General features: G+C 41.4%; 1 protein-coding gene across 1 annotated transcript; it reads left to right on the top strand.

The window, feature by feature from the left end:
- The first annotated feature begins 35 nt into the window (after window positions 1-35).
- On the top strand, window positions 36-19451 carry MTRF1 (mitochondrial translation release factor 1). Its single transcript, XM_074564703.1, is given in 12 exon segments — window positions 36-247; window positions 4441-4921; window positions 7444-7463; window positions 7465-7903; window positions 11740-11831; window positions 12704-12785; window positions 13019-13126; window positions 13218-13390; window positions 14563-14680; window positions 16024-16160; window positions 17781-17879; window positions 19224-19451. Coding segments are annotated over 11 exon segments (1512 nt in total). The 5' UTR covers window positions 36-247; window positions 4441-4800; the 3' UTR covers window positions 19347-19451.
- Window positions 19452-26263: the final 6812 nt, after the last annotated feature.

Here is a 26263-nt window from a genome sequence, read left to right as displayed (position 1 = left end):
CCGCTGCTTCCCCCCCCTCACACATACACCCTGCTCCGTGTCGAGCCGGGACGTGAAGGGGGGGGATCCGCCAGGGCGCGAGGGGGTCTTCTGCGGTGCCTCGGCCTCTTATCCCCCGGCGTGAGGGGAGGTTTCGCTGTTGGTCGGCCCTGAGGGGAGTTACCTGCCGCGGGCCCAGCCGGCGGCCCTGAGGCGGGGAGCCCTCGGCAAGGTCCCGAGGGAAGCAAGGGGGCTCCCACCCGCTGAGGTTTGTCCCAAATCCCGACTCCCGCTCGCCCGGCTTGCGGCGGTTTCTAAGGCGAAGGGGGTTTTTGCAGCGGTTTGGCCTCCTCCGGCCGCGGCTGGGTGGGCAGAAAGTGTCCTTCTGTGTGGTGGCCGCCCCGCTCCTCTACCCCTGGTAACCCGGTTGTGGTGGCCGCCATCCCACCAGCTCGCTTTAAACTGGTTATTTCGGAGAGCCAGGCTGCCTGAAAGCCTTGGGAGGGATTGCTGGAGGAGAGCAAAGTCTGTACAAAACTGTAGAGCTTTGAGCGGCTGCTGGCTCGCCGTGCCCAGGCTGGTAATTTAAGGAAAGAACAGCAAACTTAGCAGTCAGACTTCGAGCAAGCGGGGATGTCATCTATTGCGTTTAATGCGTTTTTCAGCAGCTGGTTATGTAAAGCTTCGCAGCGCTATCGTGCCCGCTTAGAACAGTAAGTGTTTATTTGTGGCTTGGCTCCTTCGCCAAAGGAGGTTTAAGGTCTTTTGGAAATAATTTTTTCTTCTCGTTATTCCCAGAAATCGTTCTTAAATGAATCTTTGCAAAAATTTAAAAAAAAAAAAACAAAAAATAACCAACCATAAACACCAAACCCACATGGCCTGGGGCATTTGCTTAGAAGGAAAACTAGTTAAACTGTCAAGGTTACAACCAATTAAAAAGGACCATCTTACAGGGGAAAAAAAAATTAGGCAGCTTCAATTAGAATCTCTGTTTATGTAATTACCCTTTAAAAATATTAATTATATTTTGGTATGTTTTAAAAGGATATTAATTTTGTAATAATGTGGTTATCCACCTACTGCCCCAGATGATGAACGTGATAGATACCCACAGTAAAGCAAGTGTGTGGAAACCAGTCTATAACAAGAGCTAATTAGAAAAGCTGTGTACTTAACATATTTTATTTGGTTACACATAAAGTAGGTGACTGTGACAGCATCCCAAGCAGCATGTCTTTGACTTGGCCAGTGCTGAAGCTGATGGACATGATAGCTGCTTTCCTTTCAGGCGAAAAGAGGGAACAAGAGAGTGGACATTTTCTCGGAAGAGAGTAACCTGGATGATGGCCGAACTTGGGGACTAATAATTAGAAAAAAAAAATAATACTGTGGTAGGCTTTGGAAGCCTCCTGAGATGAAAATAGCAAGGGTGAGGAGAATGTTAAAGCAGCACAGTGTATGCTTTCCTGGTTCCTCGTAGCTGAGCATCAGTTTATGGCCACTTTTTGTAGATGGTGGTTCTTTTTGGTGTTGTTTTGTTAATCTGTTTAGATGTATGGTCAGTAATAAGTTTCTTTGTAGAAGGGCTATCTTTATTGTGTTTATTTCTCACTCTCTTGTTCCGGCATGCTTCTAATCATGGGTCACTGACAGCAGTATGGGTATTTTCCACATGCTGTACCCAATTCACTGTTCTTTCTGCTACATGGTGGAGTACTGCTGTATTCGGTATCTGATTTTTTCAAAGCAGGAGTACTGTTGACAAGGATGGCCAACTTGGCTTTGCCCTGCTGCGTTGTTTTCAGAGCCTGGTTGTACCACAGCATGTATTCGGCACTGTTTATAACTAGTTGAAGCCTAGACTTTATGAGCTCTAGTTTTCTGTCTTAGCAAAAGGCATGTTATGCCGCCGGCTGGCTTGAGTGATAAAACAGATGCATCCCTGAGATGGTCAGGCAAATATCGTGCTAGGTGGACCTTTGGTCTGAAGCAGTAAGGCTATTCTTGACAGCTAAAGATCTCTGTTTCCTGCTAGTCCAAATACTGGAAGGGATGCTGTCTGAAAATAAACAAATTGCAAATAAGAGGCAGGGCTTCGATTTGCATTTAGACATGTGTCTGTATTAAAAATCTGTGTTAAAAGCAGCAAGAAAAGGAAAGCAAGGAGGCAATAAAAGAAACGTTTGTAGGCTAGCTGGGCGAGAATAAACAAAGAAGGGAGCTTTTGGGGGAGGCAGAGCTCTAGTTAAAAGTGAGGTTTGGGATCGCAGTCAAGAAAACTTCTTGTCGTTTAATCCCACTGTGCTGGTCAAAACAAAGCTCTTTCTACAGGCTTTGTTAATAAACAGGACTGTATTCGAGACGCGTATGGTTTTGTCACCAGTTTTTCCTTCAAACAGAAAGAATTCAGAAGTCAGTTGACAAGCTATTTGGGTTGAAAGGGGGGAGCAATATTAAAGTGATATGTACATTATAACAACTGTGTCATTTTGCCAGGTCTCTCACGTTGCTCCATGACCTGTCAAAATCACTTGGTATCCGTAGAAGTTTGTGGCACGGTGCTTGCAGATCGCTAAACCCGGTTAGGGCCCCCTGAGCGAAAAAGGGCCTCTGTGTGGGCAGGGACAAGCACATTGTAAGGCCTGGAGCCTGCTTTGTCTCATGAGCCATTTCTTTGCCTCCAGTTTCTAAAGCAATTGGCAGTTTAGGATTGCCAGATTTTCAAGTACAGGACCGCCATGTCTGTCCTGAAGCCTTGCTGTACTTCTGTCACTCTTCCCTTCTCCACCCGTTGTCTCTGTGGGCTGCCATGGTGGCTGAGGAAGGCAGTGGCACCCTGCCCCAAGCAGCCTCCATCCCCAAACCACTGGTCCTCACCAGCTCCGTAGGCAGCTGCTTCAGCCACGCAGGTTTTAAGGCATCAAAGCAAACCATGAAGGAGGTGGAAGGACAGATGGCAACGGGATTTCCCATCCTTCATACTCAGTTCCCATATTGCATTCTAAAAGCATATGGTAAATATGGGGAAAGGGTGTTATCTTATATGCTTTGAATATGAGATACATGGGTTAGGTCCTGTGGTTGATGGTGTATCTGGGAACCCTGCTGACAGTATGGGGTCCAGCTCTTGTCTTGGCCATGTGGTCCCTGCCCAGGCTGCTGCCTGGTAGGGATGGCTGAGAATCACAATCATATTTAATCAGAGGCTTTAATGCAAGAACTATTACTGGCTAGAGTAGAAGTTTATTTGATTTTCCTTTGCCTACCCTCTTCTCTTAAAATCAATTTTTTAGTTTGTGGTTTGCTTTCATGTTCTTACTAGCTTCTCGGTTGTCCTCCCATAGATTACCTTCCCAAGATTTTTAAGTATCAGATTGCATACTTAGAGTCCCAATGCAAGGATAATTTTATTATTTCCTTTGACTGAGGTCTAAGTTGCAGCGGCAGAAGAGTGAGGGGTGGTGGGGACGGTGTCTGGACGGTGGCGTTGCACAGCTCAGCCCAGCAGGCTCAGGCCTGGGGAAGTGCCTTGGAGCTTTCAGGGTGCTGTTTGCTGTGGCCCCTTTGTAGATTGGATTGGCTCTGGGGTGGGTCCTTTTCTCTGGAAGAGCCTTTTAATTTGTCTGCCTTACCTTTTGTCCTGGGGGATGGAGCAGAGCCAGAATCTGTCCTCAGATCTAGACATGCCATTAGTTGTCATTTAGGTGCCAATGAGGTTTGATCCAAATCCTCCCTATCAGTCTCATTTTCGGTCTTTTGGAGTATTTACCTCAGCAAACCCCATAGATGCTATATGTGCCAAACACCAAATTTTTACCTTTTTAAAATCCTGTTGATTGACAGTAGCTGGGAAGAAAGAAACTCAGTGCACAGTGGGTTTTCAAGCATTTACAGCGGAGCTGAATTTGCTTAAATATAAATGAGGTGGGGAAAGTTACTGGAATAAAGCAAACTTCAGAAGAAAGAATGGCTTTTCAATTCAAGTGTGCACCTATGGGAAACATTAAACAGTCTCAAGCAGCAGAATTTTTCATCTTAAATGTTTGAATACATTTCCCTCCTGTAGCATAGATAGCAAAGAGTAAGTAAAGTGTATTTTTAGGTGATTATAGGCATAAAAAAACAATGTTACTTAAGTCTTTTTAAAATGCAAATATAATTAGCGAGGTAGTTGTATAATCTGTTTAATACTATCTATTAAAATGTGCATATGCATAGTATGTTTTAAAACATACCTTATTAGGAAGCTGCAGCCCATTAGTGGAATGATAATCTGAATGGTTATATGTTTATTAATATTTTATAACTGATGTTTGTCTTTAGTAGCATAGTAATAATTCATTTTAAATATAATTCAGTAGGGAGCTTTGACATAAAGTGGAACTTAATGTTGTTTTATGCAAACTTCTCTGAAATTAGCCTTTGAATAACCAGATTTGAAATGATGTGTATTTTCAGCCCACGTTTTGGGAAAATACATGGAAGAGTGTATGTCATAGAACAGCTTAGAAGTTGGAAACAGAAGTGAAATATTCCCAGGTGTTGTTACTCTTGCCATTTCTCCCAACGCATTGCTGAAGTCAGAGTGTGTTACTGTGAGGAAGATACGGAAAATTAAGAGCTGTTTTTACGGTCGCATTCCCCATTTTTAATTTGGGGGCTTGCATTTCACAAAGCCAAGCAAAGCCCACCTTTACTGACGACGTTGCTGGAGCGATGCGGGTAGACCTTTGGTAAGGGTACCCCGTGCCCCTGCAGGCTGGCCGTGCTGTGGAGGGCTGGCCAGCTGGTCACGCAGGCCTGAGCCGAAGCTGAAGCATGCCGGGAGTCGTGTTTTTTAGCAGGCATGCTGGGACTGGGAGTTTTTCCGCTTTACTTCCTGTCTGCCATGGCCTCCTATTTCGAGGTAGGATCCATCTGGCGCCAATGCGTGCAGACGGTGAGTGCCAAAGCTCCTCGGTGGGTGACGGGGAGTGGATCCCCCCGTGTCCCACACAGCCGCTCTCCGCTGCTGCTGCATGACCTCTGCCTGCTCCTGCCTGTTGCTGCCTTCCGCGTCCACCCGTAACCCCTGGAATGGGGGAGGGCTGCCGGGGGACTTGGTGCACAGCTTTTGGGGGGTTTGCTCTGGGTGAGAGGCAGAGGTGTATGAAAAGTGGCCTCGGCAGCACGGCCTTGAGCTGTTCCTCTTACAGCATGCTTTGAAATACATGCTCCTTCCGTGTACCTACATATTCTTACATGCCTGAATTAATTTGCATGAGGTTAATGGTGTCTTAGAAATGATTTTTAAAACCTCGTAAAAGTGGTCACAGCATTAATAACTCTTTCTTGTCTGGAAATTTTTTTTTTTTGTTATGTAAGTAACATAACTAAGTTATATTGTAATAAGACAATTACAGTTGTCACTTTTGCTTACTGGTTTTGATTTGTGAATGTGCACAGGGTAATTTTGTCACATAAAGAAGTTACTAAAATCTGGTGTACTATAGTACAAATCTGTTATTATTTGAGTACATTGCTTCTTAACTATGCCAGTAAAAAAAATTAATATAATTAATTAATATTTTCTATAAAGATTTTACATTTTTATAATTAATATTTTATATTATAAATTAATTTATAATGAATATTAAAAGTAAATATATTGAATTTATTAATTAATTAAACAAGATGTAAAATTAATATTTTAAAAATGAGTTGATGGTTAGCACTTGACCAAACCCCCATCCCTGGAGGTGTTCAAGGCCAGGCTGGATGGGACTTTGAGCAGCCTGGTCTAGTGGGAGATGTCCCTGCCCATGGCAGGGTGGTTGGATCTAGATGATCTTTAGGGTTTCTTCCAACTCAAACCACTCTATGATTCTGTGGTGGGCCATGCAGGCCTGGAGCAATTCCAGTACCATCAGCAGAATTAGGTCTTTTGGAATTGAGTCTACACGTGCCTGTGAGCAACTAAGCCCAGGATTGTAAATGATGAGCCTGATTTGTGCCTTTTGCTGTGTTGCTGGTGAAGGGAACATGATCCCTCTGCTACAGCCAGCTTTAGTCACTAGAAGAAGCCATGAGGGGTAGTGTTGGCTTTCTGTAAATTACAGCAGTCCTGAAGATGCCACTGAGGGTTCAGTAGCACCTGCTGGCTGGGAATCTGTGGAAGGTGCAGAAGTACAATAAAGGTGCCTCCCTCCTTCTGTAGGCAGTAAAACAGGCATCCTGGCTAGCAAGATGCAGTACTTCTGGTTTTACTGCATATTGCTTATTAGTCATTGTGGACAAATGGATGAAAGTAAATAGGGGAGGATAATGGGTGAGTTGAGTAGTCAGAATGTCATAGTAATTTGTTAATAAAATGCCTGAAGATGCACAGAAGGTCTTGTCACTGATGAGTAAAAAATAATTGTGTCAGAAAACTGAAGTGTATGTTTCAAGGAGATCCTGCTGCAAAAGTTTCATACTCTCATTTTCTTGGAATCCACTTTTGTAAAAATCAGTAGACAGATGGGATTGTGGCACTGGCAGAGATATTAAGGAGTGCTTCTTTATTTGTCAGACCTTTTCTGTGTGAGTAGTCCTAGAATAAGAATGATTTCACTTTAGTCCTCTTGGTAGACCCTTGCACTCCAATATACATTTTTAGAACATAGTAAGAATTCATAGTGTAGTTTGCCATGTTTGTGTTATAAAATGAAGAGGGAAAAGATCTTTCCTAGAGCAACAGTGATGCTAAAGGGAGCCTTTGTCCTGCAAAGCTGTAGGCCAAGTGTCTCAGAAAAATACAGGGGTTGCATTTCAGAGTACTTACTTTTTTGGACAGAAAATATTTATAACACTTATATGTAAATATATCATGGGAAGGAGTACATGGGACATAAAGTGCTGTGCTTATGTCTTACATAGTACATATATGCATGAGTAATTTATTGCAAGTGTGTTGTAGTCCTATTGACTAATCTGCTGCAAGGTCAGTTCGATGTTCCTAATGTCCTCCTGCCAAAGTTATATCTTGTTATGGTAGTGGGTATGACTTTGCACATTAGTTCTGCACATTTCATACATTCTCTATGTATAATTCTGCACCTCTTCTCTGAGCAATATTTTTTTTTCACTGGTAAGGCATGAAATAGTTGGATTTTTCCAATGAGACATATGGAAAAATAAAGCTGTTGCCTGAAAAGCCACATCTACAGTAGCTTTTTCACAGCATAAATAAACTGAGGAGGAGGGGAAGAGACCTTTTCCAGCCCTCAGTCAGTGTAATGGTGCTGATAAGTGTTCCTGTTTTAAACCAGGACTTTTATCCTGGTTTTGTCCATGACAGTTGCATTTGTGTTGGTGTAATCAAGAATAGGATTTGGCCTGATGCAGTTCTTGTGCTTGTTCGGTTGTGGGTTTTTTTTAATAGAACGCGCTCTTTTACTAGAGAATAACAGTGGTCCATGTACTGTCTACTTTTAATTTCAGGTGGTGGAAAAGTAAAAAACAAAAATGAAGCCTTTCCATAGCGTCTGTCTTTTTAAGAGCCTGCTTGCCAGTTGCTACTGTCATGGTCAACTTCACAGCTGTCTTCTCCCTCCTCTTGCAAAGAAGATAACTTATGTGGTGGGACTGCACAAGTGTGGATTTTGGAGGCCAAAATCTTTGTTGGACACGTCTAGATTCACTCTGTCTTTTAACAGTCGGCATAGGAAAAAACATCAGGATTCTCGAGCGTTGTGGAAGCATGAGGCTGTGCAGAAGTATCTGGAGACTCTAAGCAAAGAATACCAGCAGGTTAGTCGTCTGTTAAATGCTGACTCAATAAATGACTTTGAGCAAAGAACCCTGCGGAAAAGATGTGCCGATCTGTCCCCCATTGCAGCTGCATTTCAAGAAATCAAAGAGGCTGAAAGGGAAGGTCAGGAGTTAGAAGCTATGTGCAGAGGTAAGGAGCAGACGTCTACTTACTTGTTTCAAAACAGTAGCTTTGCTTGCGATAAACTTCGTTGCCCAGGCTTTAAAGAAAGCTTTTAAGTAAGTTAAGCCAGCCCTGGAACACTTTGGTCCTGCCTGCTCCTGAGAGCCTGCGTGCTGCTAGGGCTTTGTGCATCCGACCAAATCCTTTCATTTTTCATCTCACCTCACTTCAGTTTGAGGTCTTCATATAGTCAGCTTGGGAGAGTAGGGATCGTCTGGAATTTCAGGGCTATCCGTCTAGCAGAAATAGTTTGAAAATGTTTGTTTTAAGAACCAAGAGCAGTGTGAGCTGAAGGAGAAAATTTAGTGAGCCTAATACATCTGATAGATGCAGACTTCACATGTGTTATTTAAAACGGGATTCCATCTAGCCAGGTCATTGATACTTATTGAGTAAATTACATGAATTTTCATTATGACATGCATTGTCAGATTACAATTTAAATGGCAAAAGCTAATATTTCTTTGAAAATATTTGAATAGTCCTTCAAGGAATAAAAAATGATGGTTGCCTAAGAAGCTGTTGCTTTTCAATTTTTCAATACTCTGCTACAATAGAAGTTGGGGTAAAAAAGAATTAAAAATTGTCGCTGTTTTTTATACCGTTCAGGAATAAGAAAGTACGCAGGGAGTAAAAGAGTTTACAACACCAGTAACGGTGCAACATTTTGACAAAAAAACATTGTTAAAAGTGTGAGGAGGTGCACAAAGTAGGAAAGAAAAAATGTCATCCATTCTGCTACATGGTATTAAACCATGAGAGGAGGTATTAAGCCAAGAGAGGGGAATGCTGGCCTGGAGAGAATGGGGTTTACATTAAAGAACTGAAGCAAGGGAAAAACAAAGGACAGGAGAAAAGCGTAGTCAGCAGTGTAAATGGAGAAGTATGAAAGTTCATGGTGTTTTTCAGAGAGAATGAAGGGTTATTGATAAAACAATAAATGCCATGTTGAAATAAAGCTGGTAAAATGTTTAGAAAGGTAGAAAACATTTGTGTTCTTTAGTTTTAGAAATAAATAGATGTTTGTGCTTTTGAAAAAAACAGTGGTTATTGAAAATGTTTTAATCCCCACCCCTCTCAAGTTCCCTGCATTGGAGAAAGAGGAAAAAGAGTGAAGGTGAGAAGGGACAAAAATTTAAAACTGAAAAAGAAATGTTCTTGGAAGAATTAGAAAGTATTAAGAAAACACTGGAAAATTCATACTTCAACTTAAGAAGGCTATTTTTGGATCAAGTAAACATAATGAAGAATTTTTCTAATTCCATAAATTATGATGTGGATGAATGGAGTGAGTTCTAGTTGAAAGAAGGGAAATGAAAAGAATGAAGGAAAATTACAGCCAAGAATTTAATTAAATGGAGCCAAATTATTCTATCTGTACTGTTTATCGTGTGGCCAATTTAAAACACAGGTGTTCCCTTCGTTTGACTGCTCTTTGCGTTCCGTTTAGCTCCCTAACTTATCCTCTTCTCTGTAGTTCCTCACAATTGCTTTAGGATTTTATATTTGCAACACTCAGTGAAGGAGAAAAATTTTATTTCCTGGTTTGCCACTGGTGATGTGAATCACAGGGTAGATTAAGTGAATTCTTAAAGGTCAAGTTTGCAGGGAGGTAGGAATAGGATGCCAATCCTTTGAACCTCAAGCTCGTTGGTCACCACCAGACCATTCTTTCATCTCTGCTGACAGTAGTTAATTTGATACTGTTTATGTAACTAATCAATAATGATGCTTTTTGGACCAGCTAGAAGCGTTTGATTCAGTACGAGCTTTGAGTTGGAGTCATGACATACTGGTCGGGAAATTTATACAGTTCTTGCCTTATGTACAGGGGATGCTAGTTTCAAGTGTTGATCTGACATCTTTTATTTAAGGAAAAAAGACCCAGAGCATAAATGCAGAACTGTGATATGGAAGAGCTGCTGCTGTCCTTGCCCAGTGTACAAAGCTGGTTCAACATCCCAGCCCATTTAGTTCTTAAAACTCTCTGATGGGGCCACCAGTAAATGTCTGTGTGTCTGTGTGTTAGCTGCTGTGAATGGGAACCAGGCTCCAGATGCCCAGAGATGTGTAGCCCACGATCCTTGCGCCTGCCTTTGAGATACCTGATTTCTGCCGCAGAATCCAGAGCTCAGGCAACTGGTAATGCCAGGCGAGGAGATGCATTCAGCTGCTAAGTGACTGGTTTTATGCTGCATCTGAGGCAAACCTACGGTTTCCAAGCTGGCCAGAAGGCATAGGGCTTTCTCCTTCTCTTTGTTTCTTTCCTCCTTTGCTTGCACTCCCAGCTGTTCATTTGTGCTGGTGATTGTTCGGTTGTAAATGAAATCTAGTTCAGCTTGGCATGGTAAAATATATGCATTTATTTAACCAGACCTGCTTTTTTTCTTTTGGTGAGTTGAATTGGCTTATGTTCTGGTGAGCTGAGTGACAGAGCCACTCCTCAGCTGGTGGGAAGAAAGATAAAAAGGAGAGGATAGTCCCTATTTTGGTAGTGGCAGGTTTTCTTTAACTATTGTAAACTGGAGTCTCCATAGCAGAAGAGGGTTGGAGCTTCTCCTAGCTTTACCTGAGAATGTTTCCTTGTCTGGTAGTAAGCTTTAAAATGTGGAAAGGGGCAGGCTAATCACAGAATCATCAAATAATTCAGTTTGAAGGGGACCTCCGAAGGTCATTTGGTCTGATGTCCTACTTAAAGCAGGACCAGTTAGAGCAGGTTGTCCAGGGCCTTGTCCAGTTGAGTTTGGAATATATCCAAGGACAGGGACCCTACAACGTCTCTGAGCCCCTGTTCAGATGTCTGACCATCCTGAGGGTGAAAATAGTTATCCCAATATCTAATCAGAACTTCCCATATTCCAGTTTATGTCTCCTTTTATCATGACATACAGAGTCTGTCTCCATCTTTTCGTCTTTCTCTTAGGTAGTTGTACACAACAATAAAACCTTTCCTCCCTCTGATTTTCTTAAGGGGGAACAAACACAATTTTCTCAGCCTCTTCTCATACATCCTTTGCTCCATCAGCCCTTGGTCATCTTGGTGATTCTCAACTAGACTCACTCCAGTATTTCTATGCCTTTCTTGTACTGGGGAGCTCAAAACTGGACACGGTACTCCAGATTGTAGTCTCATGTGCTGAAGAGAGGGGAAGGGAATCTCCTTAAGCAAAGCAAAGAGTCAAAGTGAGGTCTCCCACATCCTGATGACTTGCATCCATAACTCCCACGTCTCGGTGATCTCTTGAGTAGCAGGAGGCAGAAGGTTAGAAACCTCATTATTATCATCATACCATTATTTGTAGTGCTCACCTTAATGAGTTGCCTAAGAATTGTGGAATATATGGGTGTATCTGGGCAAGCCTAGAAACAAAAAATTTTGCTTCATGAAAAAATTGTAATATGGGAAACTGAGGCACTTCTTGTCTGCAGGCATGTTTTTTGGCATATTTTGTTAAATCAGTTTCTGGGTTTACCCCTGGACTGTCAATCTGTGTAACATAACCATCACTATAACTGAGATTGAGTAACTGTCCCGTGGGACTGGCATCTATTTAATGCAGACTTTGAGCCCTAAGGTAGAGATTGAGAGGTAAGATATCCGCTACTCCTTCAGCATGCGTGAAAAATCTGATCATTTAGTTAGCAGTATGCATCCTGGTTTGGGCTGCTCTTCTTTGATATTTCATACTGGCAAAATGCAACTGCAAGCTTTTATGTGCTGCAGTGCATGCCTTTGATCAGCTGTATTTCAGTTTGCTCTAAGCTAGGTGACATGGGCTAACATCTGTTCCTGTTGAATTTAGAGCTAGACAGCAGAGATGAGAAACAACTTCTAGAGCTTGCCTTAGAAGAGAAGGAAACCCTGGATAAAAAAATCAACATGTTGTGCAGAAAGGTGAGCCTGAGGTAAAATTATATGGCTTTGTAAATAAAGTTGTCAGAAAAACATTCCTTTGTGATCTTACCAATAGCTTCTGACACTTGCATTTAATGAAATAGAAGTCCAGCCTCTCTATTCTCCCTGAGAAGAAGTGGCAACATTAATTACTAGTAAGCTTCTTGCTGATGACTGTGTCTTAGAAGCTTATTATTTTAGTCATTTTTCGTTGCTTGCTTGTCTGTCTGCAGATGCTGAAGGGAATTAAAAAAGTGGCAAGTCTGTGCTATTGAGACCTGACATGACATCCTAGTAACTGTTTGTGGCAGCAGAGCATGCATTCTTGAAAGATTTCTGATTGGAACTTGCAGTCTTTCATTTTCTCTTCAGCGGACAGCACTCCATGGGTGGGGAAATTAATTATAAGCAGAGAAGCTGAAACAATTCAGTGGAGAGCTCAATATTTGGTCTCATTTCTATGTTCAGATTGAGATAATATGAAATGGGACTTTCTGAAAAATAAGATTAATGTAAAGATTGGCTGGGTTATAGCTAATAACTTTGTGTTCATAGGTAGTTGGGGCTGGAGTGGATGACCTGGTACCTGACTTAGCGGGATCAAATTTTCAGCTAGCTTTATTGTGGATGCACCAGCATATCCCATTTCCACTCCGACTGCACTGAGTTGTAATGGCTATTGCAACTAGTTGCAACTAGTAGGACTAGTTTTCAGTCCTCCTTACCAGTTTGCCAAAAGAAATCAGTGGTTGTGTGTGGTCAAGCTGTGGCAATTGTGAAGGCCAGCCGTAAATTTGATTAAGAGGAGATACAGAGTCATGAAGGAGATAATGACATTCTGTGTTGTTTTGGTTTTTTTTTTTCCTTTTCAGCTTTTCCAGCTTCTAGTGCCAAAGGAAAAATATGATAGAAGTCATGTCATATTGGAAGTGACAGCTGGCAGAACAACTGGAGGTCAGCAAAGTTCCTACAGTAAAGGTTGCTTAAAACCTCCATCCAACTTTATTAAACCTCTTATGGGTTATTCTTAATGCCTTTTTTTGTACTTTAATGGTATAAAGTAATATTTTCTGAAGAAGAGTGTCAATCTGTCTAATGATTGTGGTTAGAGTTGCGTCTAAATCTAAAAACCAGTGGCTGCCATTTTGTGAATTGCTTTTTATGTTGTAGTGCCTTTATATTTTTAGGAGACATCTGCCAACAGTTCACTAAAGAAATGTTTGAGATGTACCAGAACTATGCAGACTATAAAAGCTGGACCTTTGACATTGTGAATTATACGCCGGCTGAGATAGGTACAGTACTTCTTCAGACATTCCACCAAGACAACGAAATTAAAAGCTGTGTTTCTGTGCTATATTTGTCACACATTATTTGTCTCTCTAGGTGGGTTGCATCACGCCGCTGCTCATATTTCAGGAGATGATGTCTACAGGCATCTGAAATATGAAGGAGGGACTCATCGAGTCCAACGAATCCCTGAGACGGGCCTGTCATCAAGAATGCAGCGTATTCACACTGGGACAATGTCAGTTATTGTCCTCCCTCAACCAGAGGAGGTAAAATAACTGTTAATCAGGGTGACGAGGTGGTGTATCCCCGCTCACTCATTTAGGCATTGGAATAGGTGTTTAAAATGATGTTACTGTTACTGTTTTGAGATTTTATTGATACCCAAGTGCTTTGTGCAAGTTTCAGCAAGTGAACCACAAGTTCTCTGACTCTGAAAGGCAATAGTCCTTGGCTTTGTACCTTATGTGTTCAAATGGATCATCAGAAGCAGCTTTGCAGAGATTTGCTATTGCCTGAAATGACATGTAAATCAATAATTGCTTCAATGAGTATTCCAGTCCCAACACTCACGAAGCTGACTGCTATGAGTAAGCCAATTTTAAATTACATCATGTAGTAAGACGGGGAATATATCCAAGAAAATATTCAGTGTTGCATAGTAATGTGATTCTGCAGGTCTTTTTTTTTGGTTTGTTTTTGTTTCGTTCAAATTATTGGTGTCCTTCTCTGTTAAACCAAGGACTTTGAATTTGAGTGAGTGAGTGTGTTGGCTAGTCTTTGTGAGCTCCCGGTGATACCGGCAGTTCTCACTTAAACCAGCAATTTACACACAAAATAAACAAAACCAGATCCTGTAGGCTTTCCCTGCACATTATCCTGCTTCCTTGTAATGCTTTCCTTGCAACATTGATCAGATCTGAATGTTCCTTTCCTATCCACTGAGCTCAAACTATGTTCCAGGTCATCATGGACTCATGTTTCCAATGTTGGATCAGGATACACCCAGTTTTTCCTCAGTTATATGTTTTTAAGCAGTCTTGCAAGAATAATTCTGGCTTGACTCATGGACGAGATCCTTGCACAAGATCCTTAGAAGTAGTTTTTTGTTATTTGCTTATTTCTTAGTCTCCCTGCCAAAGCTAGTGGTTTTACACAAAGTTGTTGATTTTGTTTTGTTTCACACACACACACACACATACATTGTTTTGTGAAGCACCTGGAGAAAGAGTTTGAAAAAATAAGTTAGATATTTAAAGCATCACTCGCTTTGCGGAGATATTTGACATTGCATTTTTTTAAAGTATAATAATTATAGCTGTTACTTAGGAACAGTTGTAAAAGAGCAGGTTTTTGAGGAGTGATTTTTTTTTTCAACGTTGAAAAGACATTCAAAATATTTTTAGAATAAGTAGAAAGTAGTAATTTTCTTTGATTCTAGGTTGATGTTAAAGTGGATCCCAAAGACTTGCGTATAGATACATTCAGGGCCAAAGGAGCAGGAGGGCAACATGTTAATAAAACCGATAGTGCTGTGAGAATTGTACACCTTCCCACAGGTAAGTCTGGCTGTATTTCGAAATTCTAATGAGCCTAAATCTGCATCCTGAAGAGAAAACTTGTCATCCTGCAAGTTGGCTCTTAGAGTGAGTTTGCAAGGTTGGACCTTATAGCAAAACGATGAAGTAGCACCTTCTTGTTCTGCCCCTCTTACAGCAAGGCAACGTGTGAGAAAGGGGTCATGTACCAGTTGCGCAATGGTCAGCATGTTGCTATTATGCCAGTTTTATCTTCAGAGGGAGTATTTAATGAATAGACTGTCTTTGAAGGATGAAAGAACAAATGGAGGGTGACAGGGATGGGATGGAAGATGTAAATAATTCGTGCTGTGTGCTCTGTACCTTCAGAAATAATGGCCATTGGCAATCCAGGGTGCACTTTGCCTGGCTGCAACCTGTGTAGTTACGTGGCTGAGAAAAAAGAAGAGTTGAAGGTTTTCACTCAGTACTAGATAATGCTATCATATGTTGAATAGGAAGGAAAATGTATGTGAATGGGAAGGTAGTTTATATACTGGACCACTCTGTCTTTCTCAGGATTTTTTTTTTTATTGAAATTCTGCTGTCTGTCCATATTGCCCAGGGAGGCTGTGGATGCCCCATCCCTGGAAGTGTTCAAGGCCAGGCTGGATGGGGCTTTGAGCCGACTGGTGTAGTGGGAGGTGTCCCTTCCCATGGCAGGGGAGTTGGAACTAGGTGATCTATAAGGTCCCTTCCAACCTGAACCATTCTATGACTCTCTGAAATTCTGGTAGTGACCTGAAAACAGCTGTTTCCTATATGCCTTTTTATTTCAGAAATCAAATGAGAAGTAAAAATAAATACTATTTTTTTTTTAAAGACCTTTATTTTACTTTATTTCATTATTCATAATTAAGTTCAAGACTCTCCAGTATTGTTTAGACACCTTGCTCTGCTAGAATATTGAGTTTTCTGGTCTCTAAGAGCTTGTCTAGGCTAAGACTTTAAAAACTTGTGTGACACTGTTTTAAACATGCTTCTGTAGACCGTGCGAATTACATTTTTAACATGTGATAGCTAATTGGAGTGAATCCATTTTCTGGAGGGAATGTCAGAAACTCATTTGCTTCATGAAATTTTAAAATATCCCTGACTTTTCTGTAGCACTGAACAAAGCCGCTGATGCAGCTGAGAAGAATTTAAAAACATACTGATGTTTCTGGCCAGCGTGTTAAAATGACTTTTTATCCTACGGCTGAAAGGCCCTACAAACCAGCACTCTAGAAGGCTTCATTTGCCTAATGTGTTAGAATTAATTTAGCTTGTTTGTTCTTTGCTATAATGGGCTTTTGATCTGAGCTCTCTTGAATCCCTCTGTAAAGGACTAGCGGTTGAGTGCCAGCAGGAGCGATCACAGCTTTTGAACAAGGAAATAGCTCTGCGGACACTGAGAGCTAAGCTGTACCAGCAGGTCATTGAAAAACAACTAAGTCAAGAGCAGAGTGCCAGAAAACTGCAGGTGAGAACACGTGATTGATGAAATTTGGAGAGGGTGCTCTGTTGTAGATTTATTTCTGGTCTTTTTGAGTGACAGTGACAGAGCAAATGAGTGTGTGTGTCTGACCAGGTGTGCTTGCAGAGGGGAGTCCAGTATATTAAGATGATAAGTCTGCTTTGAAATGGTAAATCCGTTTTTTTACTTATCCCAGTTCAATGCTAGGGTAGACTTTGCAGACAATGAAAAAGAAACATCACCTGTAGCTGGAAAGAAAAGAGTCAAAAGACTGTAGCTGGAGTTATCCAAAAGGCAGCACTCATCATCATGTATTGAATCCCCCCGACTAAGGCCAGAGTTAACACAGTTAGAGCAGCAGTTAAAGAGTTACCCTCCATGAAAACTAGGATCAGAAGTTCTCAGAGTTGTATTTTAACCTGTTTCTAAAACAAAGTATTCGATAAGATCATACAGAGCTTTTGAAAGAAACAAGAATATAAACAATCCTGCCACTTCGCAGTTGGGTAACAGTTTATTTGCTATGGGTTTAGGTAACATATTATGGAAGAAGCAACTTCCCTGAGGGAGTTACCTCAAGTTATGCTGCAAAGTGTGCTTTTCTTTCTCTTTTCCCATTCTTCGAGTATTTTCCCATCTGTGGTGCAAACTTCAATAGTGATCAACAGGAATAAAAATACTTCAGAATTACAGAATTATTCAGTACTCCAGAATTTCCTTCTTAGCTATTTAATCACTAATTTCAGGTTGCATTTAAATGTATTGTTCCTGCAGATTATTAACTCAGCCATTGTAAGCAGTGAGCCGTTTGTCTTTTGTTATTATCTTGAGAATCTTCAAAGCTGCATAAAGTACTTAGATGTAGTACATTTATATGAATACTACAGAAACCCAGGCAAAAGTAAATTACCTTTTCTTTCAGAATATATTCGATAAATTCCCTGTTTTGCAATATACATGTGAGTACAGGTGAAATTTTCAAAAAAGCCCATTGAAGTAGACACCTGTTTGTCTAAGCAATTTTTAGCATTTAATTCTCCACTTTAATAAAGCGTTTAACCCCACAACAACGCTACATTTGGATTTCTGCTTTAAAACTTTTAGAATTGCTTGCAGTCTTGCACTTTACCACTAGAGGACTACTCTTCGTAGTCTCAATTTAATCCTCTTCAGTGCTAATTTCTGGCAGCCAAACGTTAGTGGAACTGCTTTGCCACAACGTTGACTGTGCTGCTTCTGTTGTTACTGGTGCCTACTCTCCTTAGCTTTTGTGGGAGCTACAACCCTCCAAAAAAGAAAAACACACTTAAATTTTTGAACTAAGGACATGTATAGACATATCTCTTGCCTTGCATGGCTTTTGAGAGTTATGTAGTTCTTCCAGCTGCAGAGCTGGAATAAAAGTATACTGGAGGATGTAAAATCTTGGTCTATGATGCAAAATATCAAACAATACAGTTTAGTAATGCCATGATATTTTACAAAAGCTGTCAGTGACCACTAGGTTTGTAGGTGAAACAGGCTGATCTATTAAAGTTTATTCTGTTTTAGAGTAGTAGTTGATTTTTTTTATTTTTTTTTTTAACCAAAATGTAGTAGAATTTGTTTTTTGCTGTTTCGCTACAGTTGGGAACAAGAGCCCAGTCAGAGAGAATTCGTACTTATAACTTCACCCAGGACAGAGTCACTGACCACAGGATCTCGTATGATGCACGCAATATCAAGGTAACGGTTTCTTATGAGAGTTTTAAAACTTACGACGCTTATGTATACCATATGAAGAAAAGTTAAACCTTGTGAAAATGATTTAATATATATGAGGAAATCAAAGTTCTAGTTGTGCTCTGACAGAACATCGTAGATTTAGAAAATTTAAACTTCCTTTCCTGCCTTGTTGTAGGGTAGTGCTAAAGGTGACTGGCACAGGATATAACTCGCTGTTCTACTTCTCTGCCTATTTTTCTCCTACTATATAAGTGAAAAATGATCCCGCATGTAGTCCTCAGTGAACTCTGAGAGTCCCTTGGCCAAACTGGGCAAGTGTTATTTGAGGTTCTTGAAGCTTAGTACATCCAAAAGAAAAACCTGATGCAAAGGACTTTTTTTATTTTTGCCTCAAGCCAATCTTTCCTCCTCCTTCTAACAACGGAGTGAAGAAAGAGAAAAACTTTTCTCTATGTTTGCCTCACAAGCCACAGTTAAAAAAGCCTGAAACCAAATGCTTTCATTTTAAGATTGCCTGATGTCTTATTTCTGAGTAAATCTTTATTTAAGGCTTGAATCTTATTTATTGGGTTCTTTTACAGGGAAAAAAGTACCTAGTAATGCATTTTTCTGTATTAAATTTATGAAAATGTTTTTAATTTGAGGACAAAATTTAGGGTGACCCTTCAATATTTTGGCTTAGATATCCAGTTTACTGTAAGTGCTGTTGCATAAGAAGCAACACTTTTTGAACTGTACCCACAGCTGTCCTGGTTAACTACAGAGAACACAGGGCATGTGGAATATTTCATGGAGTGGGGAATAGCTACACAAATACAACGGTGGAGGAGAATGGGAAGAATTTCCATCACTATATAAAAATAACTTTTGTTAGTCAAGCTTTTCAGTGTTGGGAACTTGTTACTTTTCTTGAGTGAAACTGAAACGGTCAACTGCCTAAGAAAAACTAGTTAAGCTTTGCTTGGAAAGTGAACTAGTTCTTGGCACGAACAACAGTATTTGAATTAGGTTCTTCAGTCCTGGATTGTTCTTGCTGGGAGATTTTCATGTAAACCCTTGCGTTCCATGAAAGCATGGCAGGAGGGCACTGATTGCTCCTCTTGTTGCTGCCAGAGGCACCGTGCTTTTCACAGGCAGGCAGCAGAAGTCCTGGGGGCTGCACATCTCACTGTGTCGGTGTCACACAGGGAGCCGCGGACACCAGCAGGTGGATGCGCTAAGATAAGACTCCAGGCAAAGTGCATTCCAGGAGCTCCTCGTTTGAGTCGTCAGCGTTGCAGAATAATACTGATGTATGCAGTCAGTCATGCTTTTGTCTGTTGTTATTTTTTTTTTTTTCCATAGGAAATTCTAAGCGGGAAAGAAGCACTGGATAAGCTGATCAACAGACTACTGGAGTTTGCAGAGATAGAGGCTGTCACCGAATATCTAGAAAATCTGCAGGCTTTAGAAGGAGGAGGCTGCTGAAGACCTTAGGTAGAGTTAAAGCAGAAATGTTGTGTTCAGTAGCAAAATAAAACGAATGCATTTGTTAGATGATAAATGGATTAAAATCCATGCCTCTCTTTTTCACTGTGTGATACTACTCTTTTTTATATATACATATATATATATATCTATATATATATTGGTGCAAATGGGTTGAATTTATTACAGCAGCCCTAGCAGAAAAGAACAACCTTGGAGTACTGTGTGCACGTACCTTCTGTCTTGACAGTGTGGCTTTGCTAAGCTATTCCTTCTCTTGACCATATTCAGCTGTAAAGATACAGAATCGTGGTCATGGAGCAGAATAAATACAACGTATAGTGCACCTTTTGTTTTGGGGGTGGGAGATGTTCCCCTGCAGGTGACAGAACCTAAGCTCCCCCAGTATAGTCTAGAATATGGCCTCATGAATAATACATATTTTTATCCATTGATTGGGTGAGCTTCCTAAATTTAGTCCCGTAAAGATAACTCTGCATTATGATGCTTTATTTTTTAGAGTGAACACGCAAAAGCAAAGGGAGTGGTGTCAGGCAAGGAGCCAGAATCTTAACAGAGAAGCCTGTCAAGCTTTCTTCCAGCCATTCTTGGGTCAGCTTAGAGTGGGTCTGGACCACATGCTGCCATGGAGCGTGAAAGTGCGTGTTTTAGTTTCAAATTAAGTTGATGAGATTCTGGAAGGAGTTTAGCAGTGATAACAGGCAGCTCCCTGCTTCTTGGCAGAGAAAACAAGTTCACAGTGTAGCTGCATTTTAGCAAATCGGGAGCTCTGGAATTCAGTTTCGGCCTTGATGTCTTTGGGAACGTGTGCCTGTCTCTGAGGGCGATCCAGATATAGAATCATAGAATTGTCTAGGTTGGAAGGGACCTTTAAGATCATCCAGTCCAAGCTAATACTGACAAAACCACCACTAAACCGTGTCCCTAAGCACCACACCTAACCCGTCTTTTAAATACCTCCAGGATGACAATTCCACCACTTCCCTGGGCAGCCTCTTCCAGTGTTCGATAACCCTTTCAGTGTAGAAATTTTTCATAATATCCAGTCTAAATCTCCCCTGGTGCAACTTGAGGCCATTTCCTCTGGTCCTGTTGCCTGGGAGAAGAGACCGACCTCCACCTTGCTATGCCCTCCCTTCAGGTAGTTGTAAAGAGCGAGAAGGTCTCCCCTCAGCCTCCTTTTCTCCAGGCTGAACAACCCCAGCTCCCTCAGCTGCTCCTCGTAAGGCTTGTGCTCTAGACCCTTCACCAGCTTTGTTGCCCTTCTCTGGACCCGCTCCAGAACGCCAGTGTCTTTGCTGTAGTGAGGGGCCCAAAACTGGACACAGTACTCCAGGTGGTGCCTCACCAGTGCCGACCGAGTACAGGGCCCAAGTATCTGTAGATCGCGCTCGGCTTTAGTAGGACTTGTGTTCATGTTTTCACCCAAGCGCATGTTGCGCAGGATGCTGTAGGCAGTCAGGAGTCGTACGCAGCAATTTGGCAATACTCACATATTTTCATGTTCCACAAAAACACGCAAGGGCTCTGCCCACCGGGGTTGACTTGCTGGATCACGGCGTGCTCTTCTTATCCCGCTCTTCCCAGATTATGCTATAGAGCTGCTCTGCACCATCTTTTGTGTGTGAAGAATCAATTCGTTGTTAATGATTTAAATGACACCTCGTGGTTGATTTATATTTACATGTTTATTTTGTAATCACGAATGATACAGGACTGAGAAAATGTCACCTATTTTAGGAAAAAGAATTATTTCAAAACTGAGTTCTTCTAAATGGCATAGGTTTTACTACTGTATATATAACAAACAACAGTTTTAATTTTATTCGGCTATATTAAGAAAGACAATTTGTAGCAGGAAGAAAGCAGGAAAACTATACTCAGGTTCTCAATTCTGGATTTTTTTTTCAGTTCTTTTGTGTGTTTGCACATTCTTATCAGCAAGCTTTGTCTGACAATTTTTGACTTGCTTCCAACACTTTAATTACGAAAGCTTTTGTTTGTTTGTGAGTTGTTGTTGGTTCTTTTGGTGGTTGGGTTTTTTTTTTTTTAATTTATAGTACTCTAAGTCAGTCAGGAAACTTCTTACCACGTGACTTAGAGTCATTTGCACACTTGAACTTTGACTACTTGCAGAAAGCAGTTCAGAAAAAAAAAAAAGACCTCCAGGAAGATACACAACTCAGCTTATACTTACACGGTGCTGACAGGCTGGCAATAATTAATATGATCAGCTGCAATATTAGAGTATCCAGTTAACCTGCTTATCCAGTTACTATGCTCGCTTTCATGATGCAAGCCAATTGATTTTATTAATTATGTATCCTGACAATCTTGGAAACTTCGTACAAAGTAGGCCTTTTAAATGATGAGGTTGTCCTTCTAAGCTCGGTTAATGCCCATGAAGTTCTTTACTGTGAAAAACTTGCAGTGCTTTTAAAAAATGAGCCTCACGTGTTACGGGAAGAAAGACGCTCGTGTTTTGACTGCTGGGCCTTAGGGATATTTGCAACAAAGATAATTTTCTGTAGTGCTGCTTTGTTGTTGATGGTTTTTGTGCAGGGTGATGAGAAAGGGGAAAGCAGGAGGCAGCTCCCCTCTACTGCTACATTTTGGGTGCCCCCAATGTAGGGATTGAAATTTAGCAGCTCAATCCCTTCTCCCAGCCTGATCCGGTGCATTCTGAAGGATCTTTGTCATATTAAGCTTATGCTGCAATAGCTCATATCTGTGTATGACAGCAAAACACTGCTCTGCTCAGCTACGACAGAGACTTTGATAGAGAGCAGACCCACTTCTATGGGAGGTCATTGCCTGCAGCGCTCTCTTTTACTAAAACCGGATATATTTGCTTCTCCTCATCGACGAAGCATTATTTGAAGCAATGCTTTCTCCTAACTTCCAAACTATTTTTTGAAACTTAATTCTAAGTTCTTCCATCCCAGTCTCTTTGTAGGAAGTAGGAGCTGAGAGACTGTGATGGGGTTTGCCTGTGTGATGGTGCTTCTCCTCATGGGAGGGGTGTGACGTAGAATGATGGCATCGCTGGGGCGTTTTCAGGATGGAATACTCTGAACTTGGGCTTGAAAAGCAACCCTGACTTTCAGCAGTGAAACCATTAGCAGGAAAAATTATGATAACTAAGCACAGGGAGGAAAATGGAAAGGAAAGTGTTTCCTTGGAAGGCAGCAAAGCCCCTCAGGACAGCACGAGGGGTCATGGGAGAGCAGAGCAAGAGCAGGTTCACCTGGTAGGACCAGCCTTCTCCTGCAGCTTCGTATTCCATTGTCAAATAGTGCTACAACCACGGGAACAAAATACCACCTCCTCCGCCTGGCTTCCCCTCACGGTCATCCGTGTGCATAACCGGGACCTTGCGCATGGGTGTGATGTTGCAGCTGGTGGCAGACACCAGCTTCATCTCTCCTAAGTTCCTGGTGATTGACACGAAACGTAGTTCCTGGATCTCTTTCATTTTTCTCCTGAGGTCTGGAGCGGCGGCATCCCACCCAGACAAAAGCCGAGCCTGGAAGTAGCCCTCTGCTTCCCCTCTGCGTACGAAGAACAGCCCTGGTGCCTTACCTCCATTACCTCCATTTAATCACCAGCAGAACATACAAGGGAATGTCTCGGAAATCCTGGAACTACAAATCGTAGAATCATGAATTTATTCACTTTAAGTAGCGAGCTGCTTGTTCTCATTCAGCTAAAAGGAAGAAATAACCAAACGCTGTTAGCAACGAAACATATTTCCTACTCTAACAAACAGAGCTGTTTGCCCGGATCATAACTTAGGTTTTTCTAGCTGAATAGTTTTTTCACTTTCTGTGAAAAAAGTTGCCAAAAAAATCATGCTGACAGAAACATTTTTTTCAGTAAAAGAAAAATGTCATGAAATAATTTACACGCATTCCCCACCTTTTAAAAGGGCGTATCTTTGAAGACTACTGAATCACAATCTGTTACCATCAGCAAGTTTATATATTCAGCTACATTCTGAATTTTACTAAATAGGAACGACAACAAGCCTTACCTGAACTCTGCTAGGAATTTTAAGATTAACAATTGTAACCCAGGTCATTTGTTACTCATAATTGATGCACAGAATAAACCGATTTCCGGTAACTGCTTAATGCGCTGCTGGGAGGCACCCAGACACTACGTTGGTGACCACAAAATAAAAGTGTTTCTTTTAAGAAGCATTTCCATATTTACATACCTGATTTGGTTATTATTTACCCTGGGCCCCATTTGTAACAGAATATGCACCCATAAATCTCTCAGGTTGTCCCAAAACCCTCGAACAGATGAACAACAGTAATAGAGATTGTTCAAATGAAAGCTTTATTCGGTATTTTCATACAAACTCCACTTCAAGAGCTTGCAATGTTTTGTAATTGCAACTGGGAAGCTGCTAAAGAGCAACCAGCTGTTGTAACTTTGCGGACAATACTTATAAACTAAAACAAGCGCTTTTCAGTCACCCCACTGTTCTTCACTGCGTCTTCAGTTAAGCAAGCCATTAAAACCCACTGTCTTCAGCCCCTGGTCTGTGGAACACTGCTGGTTTTTAGCATGAGCTATATCTGCTTTTATAAGTGAAATCAAACCCGTGTTTGCCAACATTCTCTGGGAATCCTCTTGGGCAAATTTTGCCTTTTCCAGCTTATTATTTGCAACGTGTTTTGCTTTGTACAGAAACTTTCACTCAAGCGATATCCCGAAACGTTGCACAAAAGGTAGATCTGTTAATCACACAAACGGTTAACATGATTTCTAGGCTAAATAATTTAGCAGGTAGAAGGTACGAGGACTTAAGAGGTAGATACAAGAGAGACTGCAGAGATGTGTCTGACAAAACAGAACCCCAGGGCTGCCGCAGCAGAGAGCAGAAGGTACACAGACAGCTTTTGCACCAACAAGCAGAAGGATTTAAGGGCTGCAAAACCCCGTATGAGGAATGGAATGAAATCTATCATCTCAGGAAAACAAATTATCAAGAAAATCAAAAGAGCGCATGTAGCCGGTCTTGAAATAGCTCGCATGTTGTTTGAAAATAGGTGAGCTTGTGCTTCTTCAGGGCATGACGCGAACAGGCAGCAGAAGCGCTCGGCGTAAGCTGGGATCTGGAGACACGGTGGCCGACGTAAGCCAAGGTGAGGCCTTCTGAAGATCTCGGGAGAGCAGGGGGGGAAGGTGAAGGTGGACACCAGAAACGCGGCACAGCGGTGACACATAGATTTGCATATATAGGAATGCTGGAGGAAGACGGTTTGAGGAAGACACCAGTAATAAGAAAAGTACGAAAAAGGGGAGGCACAACTCAAAAAGCAAATCAAGGAAACCATGCAGCATGAAACGGTTTTTTACTCCCTTTCTGAGATGCCAAAATATGCACTGAAATAATCTTTTTTGGGGAGGGAGGGGGAAGGAGAAATGTTTTTATGCATGTCATGACCAGGCCTCCCCACCTTCTAAATCTGAATATTTGGATTAGATGATGCTGCAGCACAGATTTTGCCTACAAGCGTCAAACAAAAACCAAACTTCACCCTGTTGGACAAGTCTGGATTTAAATCTACAAATTCCCAGGTGAAGGGTTAAAATTTGTGTGAGCCTAAATAGGAACAAGGATTATTCTGTAACCTGAGTCAAGTTGAGCAAGTTGCTGCACAGCTCCTGGCATAACAAATGCCCAACAAAATAATTTTCTTTTTTAGTATGTGCAATATGTTTACTTCTAAAAGCATCACCAACTTCAGGCAGACCCTACTGTAAAAACACGCACACCTGTACCACGAAGCTCTTTCTAAACAGGTCAGACAAGTGAAAGATGAGACGAGGAAAGAAAAATACAGAGCAGTGAACTGACTTGCTCAAAATCACACAAAAGAAATCAGAAATCACCAAGAGAAATGGCAATGATTCCCCCTCTCTCTCCAACTCCCCTTCTCATATTGCTAATAATGTCTACGACCACCTATAAAGCCAAGGATGTAGCCCTCACTCAAGGAGCTTGCAATAAAAGCAGGCAAGCAGAGACAAACACGCCGCGTGACAGAAAATGGGTTACTCAGAAAACAAAAGCACTCTTCTTCCGAAAACACTGTTCTTCTGAAACAGTAAAAGGAACATTCCTTTGTCCTTGTCCTCCGGCCCAAGGAAGGATGAGCAGATGAGGAGCCTAACTGTGGTAATACCTAGAGGATTCCTACGGCAAATTCCAAAGGCAGAAGATTTTTGCAGGGAGATAGCGCAGAAGGGAGAGAGGTCTGTGCAGAACAGATGTCCTGGAAAAGCAGCGTCTGCCTTAAATCTCAACACAAGACAGTAGTATTTTTGTACAGAAGAGAAAATATTTGTTTTAGATAGACAATAAGGAAATCGAATGACAGCATGGTGCAAAATTAAACAGTGGCTTTGGATAGATCAAACTGGATTCAACTGGCCCTTGTTACAATTTACACGTAAGGACAAAGTATAAACTGGTCTCTCCTCAAACTGCCCTTCAGAGGTAGTGGGGAGTGAGGCGCTGTATTTCTTTGTAAAATGCAGGCTTTAGAGGTCACATCAGCAAAAGCAAGCGCATGGGATTTAAACCAACTTTACTAGCAGTGAACAAAGAAAACATTTCATCTTTTTTCCTAACGTAAATACTTGTTTTGGTCTGTTAAACGCAGTACTTGACAAAGACCTTTGGTTCATGTTACAACTAACAGCAGCTCCTTAAGGAAACAAGTTTTGAACACTCCTGTTTCCAGATGGTTTTAAACATCAGCTCGAGCAATTTAGGGTATCTTAAATCACTGCCTATGACCACTTCAATGTGATGAAACATTTTTACGGAAAGATGTGCTCCTCAGAGGATATTAAAAGCGGAGCCTGCGAAACACCTA

Source organism: Larus michahellis, chromosome 1 (assembly GCF_964199755.1).
Source record: "Larus michahellis chromosome 1, bLarMic1.1, whole genome shotgun sequence".
Lineage (NCBI taxonomy): Eukaryota > Metazoa > Chordata > Aves > Charadriiformes > Laridae > Larus > Larus michahellis.
Note: the sequence above shows the minus strand (reverse complement) of the source record. Positions and strands in the feature narration are given on the sequence as shown.